Raw genomic sequence first — 19,607 nt, forward strand, 5'->3', positions numbered from 1 at the left:
CATTTGGTTGCTCTCATTTCACCCCAGCAGCACTGGGGCTGTGGATCCATCACGGGGGGCAGGCACAGAGTGGGGGGGCTGCGGTTGTCAGTGCTGGGTGGGTTTGTCAGTGTTGCCAGACCCTGTGTCAGACCCTGGGCCGTGCACTGAGTTTGCAAGGCCTCTGGAGAGAGGCTGGTGGGGTTTGCACCTCCTGAGCTCATTTCAATCTGCTGGCAGCTTTGGTTTGACTCAATTAAGTCATTTTTCCAATGGACGAGTGGCAACGCTTCATTGATTTTTCATTTCCTCATCTTTGTATGAGACACCAAGGTTGAGTACTGACAGCTGTAATGGGACAGGTTTTCTGAGCAGATTAACGCATTCACCACTCTCCCGTAAGGATGCTGCCCAGAGGGATGCGGGATTGTGGGGATGCCAGGCCAGGGGCAGGCGTGGGGCGATGCGCAGGGGATCCCAAGGCGAGAAACTGCTCCCCAAGGACCAGCTAAAGAAACACAGAGCTGTATTACTAGTACTGTCCAGCAGCATTCATTGCTTTATTTTCCTTTTCTGCAATCTAGCTCTGAGCTAAAAACAGCTCTTTGACTGCATAGACTTCAGTTATATTAATAATAAATCCTTGGCTGCGTTTCCCTTTTGCCCATAGCAAGATTTTGAGCATGACGCCCCTCGTCTCCACTGCCCTAAGGGCAGGAAGGGCTGGGGATGAGCCAGGAGCTGGCTTGGGCCACCAAAAGAGAGGACAGCACAGGGGCAAGGAGCTTTCCTGGATTAACTTCCAGCTCATTCCTTTCTAAATTCCCTTCCCTGTGGCTCAAAGCAAGAAAGAAAGGGTGGGCAGGGGGGAAGATGGGAAAAGAGATGCAGGACGGAAAGGGGATGGGAAGATGACATAGTGGTTGTCCTTAAGGCGGGACGGAGGAGGAGGTCTCCAAAGACCACATCTCATCATCCTGGCCACCAGCCATCACCACCCCCCACCAGCAGCCCCCACCTCCACCAGGCTCCCAGGGCAGGAGCCAGGGTGCTTCCCACCCTTCAGCAGGCTCCTTTGCAAAAGGGAAATGGCAGCCAAGAGGTCAGAGGATCCAAAACAACAAGGCTGAGGCACATGAACGTCATTGCTTGGCCTCTAAAGAAGCACCCTTGGCGGGAGCTCTGCTGCAGGCTGAGCACTGCCTGTCCCCACTGCGGGCATCAGGGGACGTGAAGCTGATGTTGAAGATCAAATGCCATAGGTTTGCTTCCCATGAAGGGATAAAAATGCTTGTAGCCAGCTTCCAGCTAGGAGAAACCACTGCATTCATGGCTCTGCTTTGGTTTTCGGACTTGGGGCATCTCTGCTGCCCACATGTGGAGGTAGATGTTGCACTGTGGTCCCAAGACCCGGAGTGATTCTGATGTCAAGTCTTGCCCCAGGGCTGCAGCTCCTTGCTCCAGCTGGGAGGGCAGAGCATGGATCCCACAGGAGAGCGATGCCCCAAGGCTGCAATGGTGTGTCGGACACAGACTGGCAGTAGGGATGGCACCTGGGACAGACCCGGGCTGGAGAAACTGGGGAGGTCTGGAACAACAAGGCTCGTTTTGCTTTATGCTTCTGAAATGCATCATCTTTTGGACAGATGAGGAAGTTTCTGCTTTAAACAGCTCTGGAAAAGCCTTTTTCCTGCCACTGGGCCCCCCGTGCATATCGGTTGCAGCAGGAGAACATTCCAGAAAGGACCTGACTTTGCTGCTGGTCTCGTGAGTCTCTGCCAGCGATCAGAAGGGCATGGGGCAGCACCCAGCAGTGGGGTCCCCCCCAAAATGGCAGGATCCCAAGAAACAGTCTCATCTTGAATCATGACTGCAGGCAACATGCCCAAAGCTGCCACCTCCAACCCCACGGCCACCTCCCTGGTGGTGACCAGCACCAATGCCACGGTGGCCAAGAGCAGTGGGATTATGGTAATAGCATCCGCCCCCAGCACATCGTAGCCCCAAAATTTCTCTTCCTTATCCCCAAACCGCCTCATCACAGGGCCACCAATGCCTGGCCTGGTGCAGTGTGCTGGTGACATGTGGCCTGGTTACCCCAGCCCACAAGTAGGGCTCCCTCCCCACCACTGCTCCAACAGGCACCATCTCTCCAGCAGCTGGTAGCCACATCCATGGCCAATCCTCTCCCAAATTTGGCTATTCCACCCTTGATCACAACTTGGGACAGGCGCCAGCACCTAACCGCATACCCTGTCAACCAAGGGTTGTTTTTAATTTTGTCCTTGGGTTTTTTTTTTTTCCTTTGATTTCTGCAAGAGGGTGAACAAACCCACACACAGACCTTTGGAGGCTTTAACTAACTCCCCCCCCCCCCCCCCCCCCCAGCATCTGCCCCAAAGCAAACCAGCCTGGTTATCCGCACCGATTGCCACATGAGGCTTTGCTTTCCATGCACCGCATGGTTTCCATCACTCAGCTCTGCTATCGCTGGCTTGGATAAGGGTTGAGATAAGACGCCCAGCCTCGAACCTTGCTCCAGTGAGTAAGATGATGCTGACGTGCTGGGAACTGGTTTTCCCCTTTGCCCACGTCCCACGGGTGCTTCAGAGCTGCAGGCATATTCCCTTCCTGCCTAGCAGGGACACGCAGTCCCCCTGGCTGCCTTTCGGACATCAGCTCCCACTGCAAGTCAGCATCCCTGACGATGTCCTTTGGGATCTTCTGGCTGCTCGCACAGCATCGTTGGCTCTGTACTCCAGGCGGCAGCCATGGTGTCCTGCCCATCCCCAGGGGCAAAGGGCTGGATGGTTCCAGGAGCTGCCCAAAAACCACAGCGGTGGGGTCCTGTGCCTGCTTGGGTGGAGATGGGGAAGGCAGCAGCTGGGGGAAAAAAAAAAAAAATGAGACTGATGGGATCAGTGCTTATCAGGAAAATGGGTAGCACCAGATTTACATCTGGAAGAAGGGATTATTCTTGTAAACACCCCTTATGCACTCAGTGCCTGTGCTAGTGTCATCATCACTTTTCTGGACTAAACAAGCTCCGTTCTTCTGAATTCCCCCAGAGGTCACATTGTCACAGCCCCCGATGTTTTCATTTCTGGCATCACCAGCTTTGGGACATCCTTTTTAAGCTTGGGGGGGTGCACTGGGATGAGGGGAGTTGAGACATGTGGAGCCTCTGGCCAGCCCTCCCTGAGCAAGGGATGCTTTTTTAGGGCAACAGTTTTGGGGGTGGAGGCTGTCAAGTATCTGCTTTCTAGCAGCCTCCTGCTCCCACACAAGAGTGAGCAGGTCCCTGGAAATATTTAACATGAGAGGAAAGGGCTGTGCTGGCGAGTCCCTCCTCAGAAGGCATACGGGTGACCAGGACCCCTCACTGCCCTCTTCCCTTTCCTCTCACCTCCCAGGTCAGCATGCCTGACCAAGCCAGAGGAAACAGGAGGAGAAAGCTGGCTGCTAGCCACAGTTAACACTGAGCAGGGCTATGTGGCAGTCGGGATGAAGGGAGGCTCCTGGGAAGTGGGATACCACCAGTCCCACCACACCTCCCACCCTGCCCCAGCCAGGCTGTCCCCTCCCTGGGGACCGCTTCAGTTCGAGCAAGCCATCCCTTGCAAGATGCCCCACCACTGCTCATGCAATGCTGCTCATCAGCCTGATGGTGCAGGAGCAGAGATGGGGGCTGCTATCTAGAAATCACATTAAAGACTCCAGCCAGACATGGTCTTCAGACATTTGAGCAGATGGATTCAGGAACATTGCAAAGCTATGTGTCTTCAGAGCAATTTTATCCTGGCACCAGTCACTTCTCCCCTCCTATCTCTGCTGCCCATCTCTCAGAAGCAGAAAAGTTTAGATATAGATAAGTACTTTAAAATAACAAGCTCTTTGGGGAAAAAAAAAACAAACCAAACCAAACCCAAACCCAAAACCAAGCCAGCCTGCGCTGTGCTCACAGAGAAGCTTCCATGGAGAAGAAACCATTGTTAGGGAACACTTTCACCCCCTGCCCAGACTTGGGGAGGAGGGGATGCTCTGTGCAAGCAGTGCCACTTGCTGTGGCAAGAATTAAGACAGCAGTGGTCCTCTGCATGGCTGAAGCCATCAGGAACAAACCACTCCCTTGGGCCAGACTGCTCCCCAGGACCCACGTACCTAATGCTGAAAATCCCATGTGCAGCCCCAAAACTTCCACCATCTGGTCTGGGATGGGCAATATGGCTTTAGATGCAGCAAGCCCAGACTGTGGGGGCACAGGAGAAGCAGACAAGGCTGCTAGGGCATGATGCTTTCTGGAAAAGCAGATCTGAACCCTGAAGACATCTGAAAAGCAAGTTTTTTCACCCCCATCCTCTATCTGCTATGGAGTCCTCACCCCAACTGCTCCCTCACTTCTGGGATGGGAGGGATCCAACCAAAGGGTGGTAACATAGTGCTGATGGAGGCAATGGTATCTTAAAGCTGAGCCTGTGGTGAGGCCCCGGAGGAACACACACAACTTCTGGAGGTGATCAAAACCATTCACTGCAGAAATAAGTCAGGATCCCATTTTAGCCAGGCAAGGACCATGTGCTTGTTTAAACACCACCTTCTCAAAACAGCAAGGACTTTTAGAAACATGTTTCAAGGCCAAGTATTTTGCTAGAAGGATTGAACAACACGCCTATATCTAAACCCTCAACAATCCTTGACTTGTGCAAGGATTAGGGTAAAAGGGGACCAGTTTGGTTTTTTTAATTTTTTTTTTATTTGATCCAATTTGGGAACACCAGCATTGCTTAGAAGGGGCTGGAAATTAAGCCTGTGCATTACAAGATTCCCAGCTCAGAGGTTCACACCTTCAGAATGCTTGCATGGTCCCAAACCAAGAAGAGGCAATGTGAACACCTAAACCTCCTAAGAAGCATATGAGATAAAGGAGTCCACATGCACTGTGACTCACTCACACCAGGTAAATGTTACTGAAATAGGGGACACAGGATGTCTCCAACACTGAACAGCTTCCACATCCCCCCAGCCAGACACCTTGGGGCCCTTGGAGAGAAAAACCTCCCTATGATCCTAGAAGCAGCACAACTTTCCCAAGGCAAGCAGACCAAAACCAAAACAAGTATTTGAACCAGACCCTGGCAAGCACTAATGTACACTGCTGCCTGGGAAGAAAGCATGAAAACCCTGGAAGCTTTGTCTGAAAGTGGGAAAGGCGGAAGATCCCAGCTCTGCACACACCCCACAGCAGGGAGGGAAAAGGAAAATGGAAGGAAGCAGGGTTGCTTGGTATGATTAGGGGCTTTCTTTTCTGTTTTTCTTCTCACCCTTGTAAATGCTGCAGCTTTGCAGCTATTGTTGCTGTTCTACATAGCACTAGCTTCTCAGAGTACAGACCCACAATGAAAAAAACCAAACCCCAACCAACCAACCAACCACAGGAAGGAAAAGAATTAGCAGGGAAAGGAAAAGCAGCAGCAGGAACAAGTACTCATGCCTGAAATAAATGCACTGCCTCCTGCTAGGGGTGCAGGTAGGAGAGGTTACATCACCTTCTCCTGTGGAGAGGCTGACTTTGGTGTGAAGTCCTGGCTTTTTGGCTTTATTGCTACAGGTGAGCACTGGCAGCATGGTTGTGCACCAGTGGAACAGGAAGGCAGAAAGGCAATCATCAAACAGACCCTCAAGGGGCTAAGACAACAGCAACCAGCCCCATACACAGGTATAGCAAAAGGTGAGTTTCTTTGAAGTCTGAGGTTTCTTAAAAATCTAAGCTAAGGGGGAAAGCAGGGGTAGAACTGCCTACAGACACCTGGAAAGAGCTGGTCATCAAATAGGCAGACACTCAAGGTAGCAGCCTCAGCTGGGATTAACAGCTTACTTTTACAGATTTTGAGGAAGATGAGCATTGAGACCAAGCATTTGGCATCCCAGGCTTGTCTTGCCCCTGTCTCTCAGCTGTTCCTGAAGCCCCTGCTTTGCTCTGCCAAGGCAAACATACAAAGGATCCAACAGGAAACCTTCCCGGTGCTGCTGCTTCCGCTGCGTCAGCTCCCGCTGGAGTTTAAGGGCAGCACACAAGGGCTGGGCCAGAGCTCTCTCCACCTTTCCAAGCTCAGAGCTGAGCTACTTATAGTTCACAATGAAGAAAAAAACCCCCTGAACCCAAAAAAACTACCTTGAGTCTCCTGCTACTGCTCCCCAGCAAACATTTGCATGTAGAAAAAACGGATTCCATCCACTTCCCAGGCAGGGGATGAGGCATAAGGCAGCAGCTGTAAGGATCCCACTTCATAGCCCCTAAGGGCCCAGAGGGAAGGAGCAGAACACCTTCCTACATGAATGACTGACTCATTTCTCTTGCTGCCTACATCCCTGTCACAGTAAAGCATAAATCTGACTGACACAGGCAGCTCCGAAAAATTGTTTAGGTACCACTCCTGAAGAACATGTGGAGATGAGAGTTTCTGATGGGGATGCTTAAAGCAGCAGGGTCTTCACAACAGATACCAGAGCAGAACAGGTACCTTCATGACAGGTTACAAGGCCCTTGGTTCAAATAAAGCAGCAACAGAGCTTTTGCTGGTATTAGCAGCTGTAGTTTCACCCTTTACAGCACCTCATAGCTTAGATGACTGAAGGGACCATTCCTTGTTAGTCCAACAACTTGCAGCTGTCCCAGGGCAAGGGCTGCTGAAATACATAACCAGGTAGTTTTTGCCATTCCAACTGAAACATCTTTATTTCTGTGCTGTTAGCTTCACCTATCCTCACAGAGGACAGAGTGCAGGAGGTAAGTGACCTTTTCCAGACAAGCTGCTGGTTACATTTGGGGGCAGCGAGGAAGAACCAAGGCCACGAGGAGCCATTCCCATTATTTTCCAAAATCCCACCATGACAGTCTGAGGAGTCTTTGCTAAGCTGTTGTGCCTTCAAATTTAAAACCGAGCATTAACTTTTGGGACAAGCAGACTACTTGGTAGTTAAGAGCATCCACAGGAGCCTTAAGAGACTCTTTTCCCCCCTGCTTTCCCAACCACGTGTCGGGCCTAACATAGCCCATAAGGCTCTCCTGCCAGTCCACTCCCAACAGCACCTGTACTCCTACCCCAGAAACACAGATTCTGAAGCAATACCAGACTCTGGACTCAGAGGGGAAGGGGAGGAAGGGCTGTGATTAAAAAAAAACCCCAAAAACCAGAAACTCAGAAGACACTGACACAAAGGACATAAAAAGCAGGAGAAGCTATGAAAATATGTTGAGATGGTCAAGAAAAGTCACAGGAAAATATATTTAAAAAACAGAAATTCCAATCTACATGGAATTTAAAACTCCTTTCCCCACCTTTTTTTCCTGCTCAAGGAGTCTTTGTTGTTCCAGGATGTGGAACATGATAGGCAGCACCAGTTATGTCCTGAAAAGGGTAGTATTTCCCCCGACTCATCTGAGCACTTCCACCATTTACAAAGGAAAAAATTATATATACCTCAACAATTGCCCCACCCTCCCTCTTTTCCATTCTACAGTGGGCAGGAAAAAGGACTGCAAACAAATCTGACTTTTCATTTTCAGTTAAGTCCCATTTTTCCACACATCAATATCCCTGCAATCCATTGTACACCTTCTGCACCGATCCTTGTTTCAATAACTGTTTGAGACCTGCAAGAGAAAGGAAAGCATTAGTGCACAGCACAAACAGGAGGAGGACTCTGCATTTGTGGTTCCTGCGGCATTTACACATCTGGCTTGTAGGCCCGGTGGCACCAGCCTTTCAAGGCTGAGCCTGTGTATCTGAATAATGCAAACACTGGTACTCTACAAGCATCATTAAAAAAAAAAAAAGGAAAAATCCCCCCAAACTCAGTGGTGCAACAGCTTTACTCCTGCTCCTTCAGCATTCCTACAAGGAGAAACAGGACTTAGGTTAGTGATGCTGTAACAGTGCTTTCATGCACTCTTGGGACCACACGAGGCTAGTGGTTCCAGGGACAAAGCCTCCTCTGCTACAAACTCAAAGCCCAGCGCACCACCTCAAGATCGTCACAGTTCTGTAAGGGATAAAGCCGACCCCCAGAGCTGCTTTGCTGTTGAAGTTGACAACAATTTTGTCATCTTAGGTACAACTTGCTGAGTATTTCTGGAGTCTAATTCATCTAGCTCATCTCCCCGGGCTCCCTCTACAGCCCGAGAAATCTGCTAGCAGCAAGCTTGGGAGGGCTACACTTGAGTCCTTCTGGACTTGCCAGCTACAGAAATCCACATGAGTAATTAGAAAGCACAGGTTTTCACACTGGTATGTGGTGCCTGGGGACACTACTGTCCACTAGAAGTAGTCCCTGAAAGCAAGTAAGAGGAGCAAACTCTTATCTGGGGCTTAAGTATCCTACTGAAGACCTGAAAATCTTAAGTTTTTTTGAAACCCACTGTTTCACAAAGGAATCTAGATGACTTTTCAAGTGCCATCTTCCCCACCCCTGAAAGGCCATCCATAAAACATTTCAAAGAACTGCCTGCTCTGAGGTCCTGTCAGTATCAAATTCTTACCAGACCAGGATAAGAGAAGAGTGAGTCAGCCCTTAAAACCATAATAGCTCATCTACTGGGGTCAGCATGGTCAGGGAAAGACTGGCAGGTCTTCACTGCTACTTAAAGAGCAAGTCCGCACAAAACAGAGGAAGGAGACTGTCAAGAACAGATGTGTTGCACTGTTTTGCCAGAAATAATTGGAGGGGATTCCCTTTTTAAAGTCAGCCAGGTAACACACTGCCAGGATTCCCACTGCCCTGGCCATGGGGCCCCTCAGGGAATGGCAGTATCTCTGTTCTGATCAGCACCAGAAACCACTGAGCCTGAGGGGCTGTCAGGACCCAAAACAGAGAGGAAAACTCCCCACCACATGGGTAACTTTCAAATAATAATAAAAAAAATTAAGCTAAACTGCTATAATTCTGTTGTTGGATGTCCCCCAAACAGCATCAGCCTTGCAACAAAGCATACAAGCAGACCTCTCTGTTCCCAGGATATCTGTAATGGTGTGTGAGCAATTTTGACAAACACAGCAGCTTCTGTCACTGCTCTTTGTCCAGTTTCTTCACAAACTGCCAAGAGCAACAGCTAGAAAAACCTCACGTCTGTTTGAGAAGTGCTGTCACTTTACGAAGCTTCAAGAAGGGCAGCAGAGCCTGGAATGAGACTTCACACTGATGCGGTCACCATGCTCCACAACCCTCACTGGGCACAAAACACTTGCAACAAGCAGGAAAGCACAGGGGTCAAAACACAAAACAGGTTCACTCAAAGCACAGCCCAGAGGCATAGACCTCACAGCCCAAACACCTGCAGAGAGAACCACAGAACACCAGTCAACCCTGAAGCTGCAGCTCCCAACTGGGCTCCAAGTGGTAGCTAGCCCAGCATTGTCAACACAGCAGTAAGTGCCATAGGGCTGAGAAAAGCCCACCCAGGGCTTGGCTTCCCTCTACAAACTTGAAGAGTCCAGGAAAGCTGCACATTTGGCTCATTCCACCAGGGCAGCTGCCAGAATCCACTAAAAGGACACCTTCAAAAGAAGTAAGTATGATAGCCCTGACCAGCAGGAGAAGTTCTGGGGGTGGGGATTTTCTGAAGAGCTGCACTGGTACATGCCAGGAGCTTCTTTGCCTCATAGCAAGGATGGGGCTTACTCTGATGCCTTCTGCAGAGCAGCAGAACCTACCGCAGAGGCTGCTGAAGCAAAGAGGAATTTCCAGCTAGAAGTACAGTATTTACCCTCCTGCCAATTCTAAGATTTCTACACAGTTCATCAAGTTTCCATTTGAGCACTGAAGCTGAGAAGCAGGTCTCTCCTACAAAATATCTGCATTGCACCCTTCTTCCCTATACAACCGCAAAGCGCTTTGGGTAGAAGGAGATGTAGAGAGGAACAATCCTTTTCTTGATGCTGCATGACACTGTTTACCCTAGACAGCAGAGGGATTTTTCACAAGTCTTGCCTCCGAGAAAGTGGAAACGAGCTGGAAAACTGCTTGCGATCCCACTCCAGCAAAGGCAAAGCAGACAGAGGCTAAGCCCAGTAAGTCTTTCAGTTCAGACAGATGGCCAGCTACAAAACAAAGCACCTGCAAACTTGTCAAGTGCTACATCCCAGCAGTGGCACATCCCAGCCTAATCTCGTTCCCTACAACTGCAGCAGCCAAGCTCACTTGCCCTGTGATTAACTTCCATTTCCCTTTGAAGCATCAGCCAACTGTGATATGTTGTACAAGGGGCACAGGGAAAGGAGAGCCCCTCCTGACCACTGCAGGCCATGGGTTCAGTTGTGCCAACTTCTTATCAGCTTTGGTGAGAGGTCTGTGCAGCCTGCTGCCTTGACAGCTTTAAAACACGCACCTTCCCGCTGTTCGTTTGTCAGCTGCTCTTTGGGGAACTCCACATCAAATGTTATTATTAGTGAGCCTTTGATATTATTGTTATCAAAATTTGGAAGACCTTCTCCTTTCTTCCACAGTTTGGCCCCGGGTTTTGTAATTTTATCCCGAGCAACGTGAACCTAGAGACAAAAAAAATTTCAGAACATTACTAGTGTTCTAGTACCCCAATACTCCCAATACCCATTCCAAAGCACTGGAAAGCTTCAAATGGTATTGATCCCTTGCCAAAGTCGGTGATATTCAAGGGGTCCAGGCAGTATTACTGCCAGGACATGTGCCAGAACTAACACCACCCAAGACGGCACATGCAGTAACTGCTGTGACAGCCTGGAATTGAGACCCACACTCTGCACCCCTTGTACAGGGCCTGTTTCGGCTCCATGGGAATTGGCCTGGAAGGCTCTAGCAGAGGGGATACTGTATACAACCAGCAGCTGCACAGACCCCAAGCAAGCTAACCCTCAGCACAGGAGACCTGCAGTTAAATTTTGTTTACATACAGCAAGAAAGCAAACCATTGCCTCACCTTGTGCCCATCTAAGTGGGCGATATCCATTTCAAAGCCTGTAAGTGCCTCGACCAGCGAGATTGTCACATTTGTGTACAAGTCATCTCCTCTTCTTTCAAAGACTGGGTGCCTGTGGAAATAAAAGACATTGAAACTTTTCTCCTTCCCCATAGGGGAAATAGGTCCTCTAGCTTCCTCCCCTCTATTTGTGAGTTTGGAGAATTCACAAGTCAGAGAAGAAGTGAAGAATGAATGAACTTTAGCTTCATTTTCCTGTGCTTGAGGTATGTACTACTAAATAACCTTTCTATTTCTAGTGCAATGAGTGGTGAGGCGTGTCAAGAAGTTGTGACTCACACAATGTTCTTAGTAGTGCACTTCCTTACAACAGAGAGATAGTATGTTTATGGAAAAAGAAGGTATTTCTTGTGATTCACACAGAAGCTACTAATGCATGCCAGAATTCATGCCAAACAAAATAAAAGTGGAATTACCACAGCATCTTGATGGTGAATCCAGCTACTCTAGCATCATCAGTGTTGAACATCCTGCACAGCCCTGAGTACCAAACCCCTGGCTGCACCAACTCTGCTGAAGGGCAAGCTACATGCTAACCAAATGGGCAACAGTAGCCAGAAAGTTGTTTGCAAGCTTCCTTTACAGCAACCAGAAAGAGTGGTCTAACTAGGCCAGTTACTTACTTAAGAACTTTTATTCGGAAGCGCAAATCACCTGGCTCCCCATCCACATGGGGTTCACCTGTGAAAAACAAAGAAGAGCTCTGTTTAAAGGAGGTAGTTAGTAACAACTGAATAAGCAAGCAGCCTATTAAACACAATAGAGATTTGCAGCTCACATGTTAGAGGAAAAAAACCAACTAGTTGATCTTTACATGACTAAAACCTTGCTTACACATAACTGTTATTAAAGAGCCTAGGACTTTCTGAGTATTGCCTCAATGAGCTCATACCTCTCTGCTGTTCTGAAGGACTTGCCTGCATGTTAATGATGTCCTTTACTTGTTAAAGGACTTCATCTCCTTGGGCAGAGGGGATTCCCTCAAATACTCAAGCCTTGAACAGATGCTCCTACTCAAAAGTTATCTGAAACATCATATTTAGAGCTTTTTTTGTGTGTGTGTGTGTGCCCCCAGTACCAGCAAAGGGACTGGAACTCAGAGCATTATCCAGACTTAGCAAAGAGTATCCTCCTGGATTTCAGCAGCACACAGAGGACACAGCACTTAAAGCCACAGGTGCTGATCAGTTACCCAGAGCTGGGCTTGGACACTTTCACTGCCATGAAGACCAGCCTCACATCACAGAAAAGGAGCAAGTCAAAGCTGAGCAGCAGGGCAGTGCCCATTTACATACCTTCACCAATGAAGGGATACTCCATACCATCCCTCACACCTGGCTCTATTTCCACTTCTAGTGTTCGCTCCTCATTCACAAGCCTGCAAAGGGGAAGAGCAAGCAAGCACTAGGTTTTCAACAGTAGGTGATAGCACCTATTTATGTTACTGGGGTAATGAGAAGACCCCCACAAGTTAACACATACTCTCTCCTTGCTCACATCTAAAACTGGAGGGCAAGTGCTGCCTTTCTTGTGTGCTGATACTCATCTAGAAGAGAAGGCAAAGTTAAGCTCCTAAATGCACAGTCAGCATCTGGATGCATGACTGCAACACAGCATTCCACATCCAGCTGTTCCCAGCTGGAAACCGTGGCCCTCCCTGACTTTGTTTATTCAGATTTAGTTGTGGAGCTTCCACTGTAGTATGACTGATTGTTCAAGGAATAAGAGGCTGAAAGAGCAAATTGGGGAGCTCTACATGTAATAGAGCTGGCCATCTCTACTGTAAGAATAAAGACTGGCTCCTTGGAAATGAGAAACCTGCATTAAGTTTTTCCAAATTCCCCAGGTCTTACTGGTAGTACAGGCACTTTCCTCCATCTAGTGGTAGGTTTTTGAATAAACATCCATACAGCAGTAAAGAGCTTAAAACTCACTTGACATTTGGACATTCATCACAAACAACTTCTTGAGTCATCTGGAAACGTCCAGGACCCAACTGGGTGGTCCTCATCTCCTGCCGACAATTGCATTTCCGTTTGCCAGGTGCCTGTCTTGCCACCGGCTTGTTCCTGACAACCTGCATGGAAGAAGAAGAGGTTGATACCAGCACACAGGCCAGCACTCCTGGGTCTCCACAAGGATCTGGATTTCTCAAACAGCCTGAACACAGCTTGGTTTTGTGTGCTGCCTCCACAGTAGCTCCGAATGGCCTCAGCAAAACATTCTGACAACAGTTTTCACCTTGTATCTCTTGCTAATCACACATTAAATACCAGAAAAACCTGCTCTGATACCACTATTACCATTTTCTTTCTTTTTCCTGCACACCTTTCTAAATAGGAAAGGTAACACTACGATGAAACACCTGACACTGTGGTTACAACAGCCTCCTTGTCCCACACAACTGGCAAAATTGTCTGGAGTTCCCTATTTACCCAGGCACTCGCAACACAAATACAATCAATGCAAATTCTAATACACAGAATAGTGGGGATTGTCAGCACCAGAAATGTAGTTTGCTTAAAAAAATAAAAAATAATTAAAAGGCCACCATACATTTGCCAAGTATGCAGTCCAGAAATTTGCAGTGACATGTTTGGCCATTTAAAGAGGCTATGAAAAATCCTGAAAATGGTTTTGCAAGAACTGCAAAATGAATCTGAGGCTTATGAATGGGCCCTCAAACATCACTAAATTCTACAGAGAGACCACTTACACCTTTTCCAACCTAGCTACTGCAATAAAAAAGCTACAGCTAGTCACTGACAGCCAAGAAATAAGCTATTGTCACAAGAAGCATCCCTTTATCAAGAAATTGCCAGACAGCAAAGATGAATAAATGTATTGTTAACTACTAGCAAATAGCATCACAACATCCTCCACTGTCACTGCCAGATACTAAGAAAATTAGCATCTATTTTAGTTCTATTCTTTGGGAGAAGATATCATTCTAAGCAGTGGCCAGGCCAGGCATCTCAAACCTGAGAACACACTGGAGAGACTGACAGGCAAGCAGTCAAACTTACTTCTACGAAGTTTCCTGAATACACCTCCTCCAGTGTAACCTCCAGGTCCACAATGATGTCACTTCCTCGGGGAATGTTCCTGTCTTGTTGGCGAGGGTTACCTCCAAACATGAATCCAAAGTCCCCAAAGAAGCTGGAGTAAAGCACATCAATTAGTTTAGGAAGGAATTCTGATCAAACGAGGCTTTGATGAAGACAGCCACCCAAGGCAGCAGCAAGGTGCTGCTTGGCTAATGCTTCTAGTCCCCTAGAGAACAGCCTCCTCACAGTACAAAAGCACCATAGTAAATCCAGATACCTCTTTTTGCTCTTCCAGGACACAAGCTAATGCCTTCAAACAAAGCACTCCCTTTGGAAGAGTTTTCTGTACTAAAGAAGAAAAGCTTTGGAGCAGGAGTTGAATGCCAACACCTCAAAATCTGACCACTGCCTAAAGGAAATCCTCTCTGTGCTGCACTGCTGCTCAGGTACCATCACCACAACGTGCAAACTCTGAGTAGCACTCCATCTCTGGCACTGCAAGTCAGTACTAACAGGCTGGTTTTCAGTAGTCTGAGGACAAGGCGGATGAGAAAAAACTTCCTAGCAAGTCTACATATTTTTCCTCAAAACAGACCAGCTGACGGTGAGTTCTCACCCAGAAGGATTACATGAGATGAGCAACTTCAGGAATTGTTTTAGTAAATTTGTGCCTAGCAGAACCAAAGGGGGCTTAAACAGAAAATCAGGTTCTGCCTGAGCAACATGCAAGTGCCTTCAGATTTTAATGATCCAAATCCTACAGTTGCTCTGAAATGTACTGTAAGTCACTACAGCATTACTTTGCAAAAGAAAGAGTGACCCCAAAGGGCATGCATGATCTGTGACAACAGGTTAAACATCAGTCACATACCAGATAACACAAGAAAGTTCCTACATGTTCAATGCAACTGCAGCACCTTACAAATCACCCACACTGGTGACACAGCTCACCAAGTGAGCAAGAGCTGCCCATGTGGGAAGACAGCACTGGTTCCTACTCACTGCTCTTGAAGCAAGGACTGATGCAAGACAGACAACTGAAAACTGCACATGGGATACCCACTGTAAATGTATTTCTTCAAATTCTCAACTGTCACTTCAGATCAGTGCCTCTGGACTGGGTAACATAGAATTTGCCCACATCAAACACGTGCATGAGCATCACAAAATTAGAGCACCAACTGTAGAATAGCCTAAAGTGGCAAAATCCCCTTACTGTGAGAATATGTCTCCATGGGAGCTCTGGTGCCCATCCTTCAATCCCTCCTCACCGTACGCATCATACTGCTTCCTCTTCTCCTCATCTGACAGCACCTGGCAAAGGGATGCAAGCAGACAAGACATTCACCCACAGCCAAGCTGAGTTATTTAAACAAGACTGAGAGGAAGCTCACCAGTACTCTTCACTGAGAGACAAGCAGCAATGCTTTACATTACAGAAGCACTGGCTAGAACTTGCTTGCTGAACTAGGAAAGTTAAACATTTACCAGTTAAACCCATAAAAAGTACAGTTAGTTTATTAAAACAGCAGAAGCAAACCAGAAAATATAAACAATGCTGAGTTTACCTTAAGGATTAAAAAAGAACCAGAAGGAATAATTCAAATCAGTTCCTATAAAGCAGGACACACTAATACCACCACTGTTTCTCAGTTTGTTCTTCAAGCACACAGAATGTGTATTTCTCCGGCTACTATTTCTTAACAATTAGCAATGATGGCAAGTTTGCCTACCAAGCTGAACCTCCCAAATACGGTAACTCTGCACCAGTTTGAATGCTGGCCCTCATCCCTAAGGGCAGCAAAAGTTAGACCTAACTTCAGTACTGAGACAGAATAACACATCCCAACACACATGACTTTCAAGACTGTAAAGCTTCAATTTTAATTCCTAAGTATTAATCTTTGCTCTTTCCTACCCCACAGATGCAGAAGTTTCCAGCCACATTTAATCTTCCTTCCCCTTCCTCCCCTATTGATCATGTTTGGGAAGGTTAAAATTGCCAGGTTATCTTTCAGAAGGCTAGAGAGGAGTGGAAACAGGTGGAGAAGCTGGCTAAACAATGAAAACCAGCCTGAATTTGTAACCAATGACAAATGCTAGCAACAGGGAAAAAAAACCAACAGCAGCTTTACTAGCTTCATCTAGTGGGTAAGAGTTCAATTCTCCCTTTGCCACTTCAGATTTTGCATTAAAACACACATTTCCTAAAACCAGGATAAGCTTTCCATTTTGTGATCTGTTGGCATCAGAGCAAAATTATTCCAGTAAAGTACTGCACAGTACCAACAATACCACAAGCAGCAAGAAAGGAATTACAAATACAAAATATTTGCCTTTCCATTCATTTTCCTTCTTTCTGCAGGCTGCTGGAGAACACAACTCAACTCCAAGAACACAATTTCAAGCACTGTGAATAGAGTTCTTGTCTGATGTTAGGTTGCCTTGAAAGCAAAGCAACTACAGTGGATAAGTTTGGAAAAAAACCCACCCACTACCCCCAAACCATCCTGAGGCTAATGACTATACCTAGAGGAGCCTCAGTTCCCTCACATGGGATCAGTCTCCTTTCTAATTGAAACAACTGTGTTCAGACCACACAGCTGCAGGGTGGAAATCACTTAGGCTGTTAAAATGAAGGAGACAGAGTAGTTTAATTAACCTACTTTCCCCACAATTTTTTTTTAAGACTTGGCTATAGATAGTCTGCTAGCCAAACCCTGAGCAGCGGTACTACTGACAGTGGCTGATGTTTTATGGCAAAAAGCATCCTGGTTTAGGTTATAAGGGAAAAAATTCTAGCTCCCTTCTGCCCAAAACAATCAAATCAACACACTACATCTCATTGCTAGTTTAGCAGGAAGTATTTGCAAGTTGTGCTGGCTAAACAAAGAGACAAAGACCTTGCAGGACATCAAAATGTTACTTCTTCCAAACCTATTTTAGAAACCATGTACGTCAATACTGGATTTCAATATTCTGATGCATGTCTCTTCAGCAAGAAGCACATGAATGAAGAATTTGAAGGGAGGTTTCCTAGTTTAATCTTCACTAGCACCCGGTGAGAGCATGTTGCATTTGTACTGTGTTAGCACTAGAACGCCACACTTGATGTTGAACACAGACACTGTTGTGCTTCAATAATACCCTGGTTAGGGGGAAGCAGACTCAGTCAGTGCTCATAAAAGTTAATATTCAGCTACTCCTGCCACCACATCCCCTGCTGATTTGATTTTACAACCATTTTCTCCCCAACATTTTTAATAGAAAAAGTACTCTCAACTGTTACTATGGCAAAGACTGAAATAAACTGGGACTCAGGGAAGAGGTACAGAAATGCTTCCCATGCATAAAGTACTGTCAAATGTGACAAGATCCCAATTCACAGAAATGACACCAAGCTCACAGCTTTGAAGTAAACTGCATGCATCAATCTTCAGATGCTGCAAATCACAGGTAACAAATACTTTTTGCCACAAAAAAATTCTTTACACTCACTGGTTTCCCTGTGATAGTTCAGCCAATTTATTTCAGAATAGATAAGTATGAGCTAAGAAGAGGTCCCAGCTCTGATACAAAAATAATGTGTTTTCTTTCTGACCAAAGAGGAGTGCGTTCAAGCTGTTTCTCTCACTTCCTCAATCATTTTATATTTGCATATCTGAAAAGCAGAGAAGCATCAGGGATGGAAGCAGGAGTCACACTACAGCTGTAGGCTGAGCAGCACCACCAGACTGCAGTGGGAACGCAAACCCTTTCCCCTCTTGAAGTGCAGCTCCTCAAAGAGGACACAAACCTCCCACCCAAACAGCCCACCAGTGCAGGCAACCTCCCAGTGGAACTGCTGCTACAAATTCTTGCTGGTCAACGCCATCTTCCTTGGGGGCCTTCTGCTCTATGGGGCACGGCAGGAACAGATGGAAACCAACAGTGACAGAAGGGAGATAAAAAGGACAGAGAATGTGGAAGAAACAGATCCTACCCCACCTAAATTGCATTAACATTTACGTATGTGGCGGAGGAAGTAGGCTTTGACTTAATACATTTGGCTAGTAAAATAATCTATACGTGATTTATATAGTGCACTGTGCTGTTAGCATCAGGTATCATTCGTATGCTACTATATTATCACGGAAACAACAGGAATCCTTGTGTGTATGTGACCCACAATTATTTTTCCCACCTTAATGTCTTCTAAAAGGCAAGCCAACCATCTTTTATCTCCTATCAACTTGGACTTACAGCCAGGCCCTATATATAGACACATGTTCCTGTGCTAATACTTAGAGCTGATGCAACTCTATTGCTTCCTCGATAAGCTATTAGTAAATACCAAATAACTTTAACTTGCTGCCTTCACTTTCTCCTGGCTAAGGGAGCTAATGTCCTTTATTGTCCTCTGACAGAGGGAGCCCTCTAATCGACCTGGCAGCCTCTCTACCGTTGCTTTTTATTTGGTAGAATGTCTGAAATTTGATATAGTAACGGGGGGAGGACAGATTGCACCTGCGCCTTATAGAAGGGCCTTTACATTTCCTAGAAGCCCTCCTTTCTCCTTCCCCTGAACGTTATAGGATGAAGCCTCATGAGACTACTTGTTGACCAAGCTCAGCTTCACGCTCCCAGCATGTTTTACCGCAAAACCCATCCACCCTGTCAAGGGCTGGGAGGACTCAAGGTTCTCCAAATTCTTCACAACAGGGTGCACAACTTCACCCCTCTCCTTCCCCAGCAGCTACACCAGGCTCCCCTACACCGCAGGTAGTGGTGCAGCAAACGAGCGCGCGGGGGGGGGTAAATCGCAGCCCCCAGCCTCACCTCATAAGCAGCCCCCAGGTCCTGGAACTTCTCCTGCGCCCGGGGGTCGTCGGGGTTCCTGTCGGGATGGAGCTGCAGCGCCAGTTTCCGATAAGCCTTCTTGATGTCCTTGATGGAGGCGCCGCGGGACACCCCCAGAATCTTGTAGAAGTCCCTCCTGCCGGGGAGAGGGGGGGGGGGGGAAGGGAGCAAGGCCCCGTCAGCACTGCGGCCGAGGAGGCAGGCCCGGCGCTGAGGGGACACCACACACACAGGCCCGGCGCACTCACCCAGCGGCGGCCTCCCCGCAGAGGCAGAGCAGCAGGAGGCAGAGGCGGCCGAGCCAGCCGGGGGCCATGGCGAGGCGGCCGGGCCTGCCTGGGGGGCGGCGGGGAGAGGTGGCGGCGCTCTCCGGACGGATCCGCAGCGCCGCAGCCGCCCGACCCAGCCCGGCCACCATTAGACGTGAAGCGGGACCCGGTGACGGCCGCCGGCCAATAAGAGCGCGGCGCAGCCCCGCGCGCTGCGTGCCGCCGGCCTATCGGCTGCGAACACTTCACCGCCGGCTCGACGACGTCGGCCAATCGCCTGCCGGGACGTCGCTGTGAGCCTGCCGGGCCAATCACGACTCAGGGCGTCACGCCGCGCCCTATCCTATGGCCGCTCCGGGCCGCACAGAAGCATGAGTTCGCCCTGCGGCAGCCAGTCAGAGGGCGCGTCGCTTATTCCCGCCTCCGCGCTGGCCCGAGTAACCAATCGAAACCGTTACTTGG

At 48.0% G+C, this 19,607-nt stretch overlaps 1 protein-coding gene across 1 annotated transcript; it reads right to left on the reverse strand.

Moving 5' to 3' along the window:
• Positions 1–7,228: 7,228 nt before the first annotated feature.
• DNAJB11 (DnaJ heat shock protein family (Hsp40) member B11) lies at positions 7,229–19,325 on the reverse strand. Its single transcript, XM_052802848.1, has 10 exons — positions 19,125–19,325; positions 18,856–19,012; positions 15,254–15,351; positions 14,017–14,149; positions 12,925–13,067; positions 12,286–12,368; positions 11,614–11,671; positions 10,931–11,042; positions 10,364–10,523; positions 7,229–7,633 (listed from the first exon to the last, which is right to left on the reverse strand). Exons 1-10 carry the CDS (start codon positions 19,292–19,294, stop codon positions 7,569–7,571), a joined length of 1,179 nt encoding a protein of 392 aa, XP_052658808.1. The 5' UTR covers positions 19,295–19,325; the 3' UTR covers positions 7,229–7,568.
• Positions 19,326–19,607: the final 282 nt, after the last annotated feature.

This window comes from Harpia harpyja, chromosome 12, assembly GCF_026419915.1.
Source record: "Harpia harpyja isolate bHarHar1 chromosome 12, bHarHar1 primary haplotype, whole genome shotgun sequence".
Lineage (NCBI taxonomy): Eukaryota > Metazoa > Chordata > Aves > Accipitriformes > Accipitridae > Harpia > Harpia harpyja.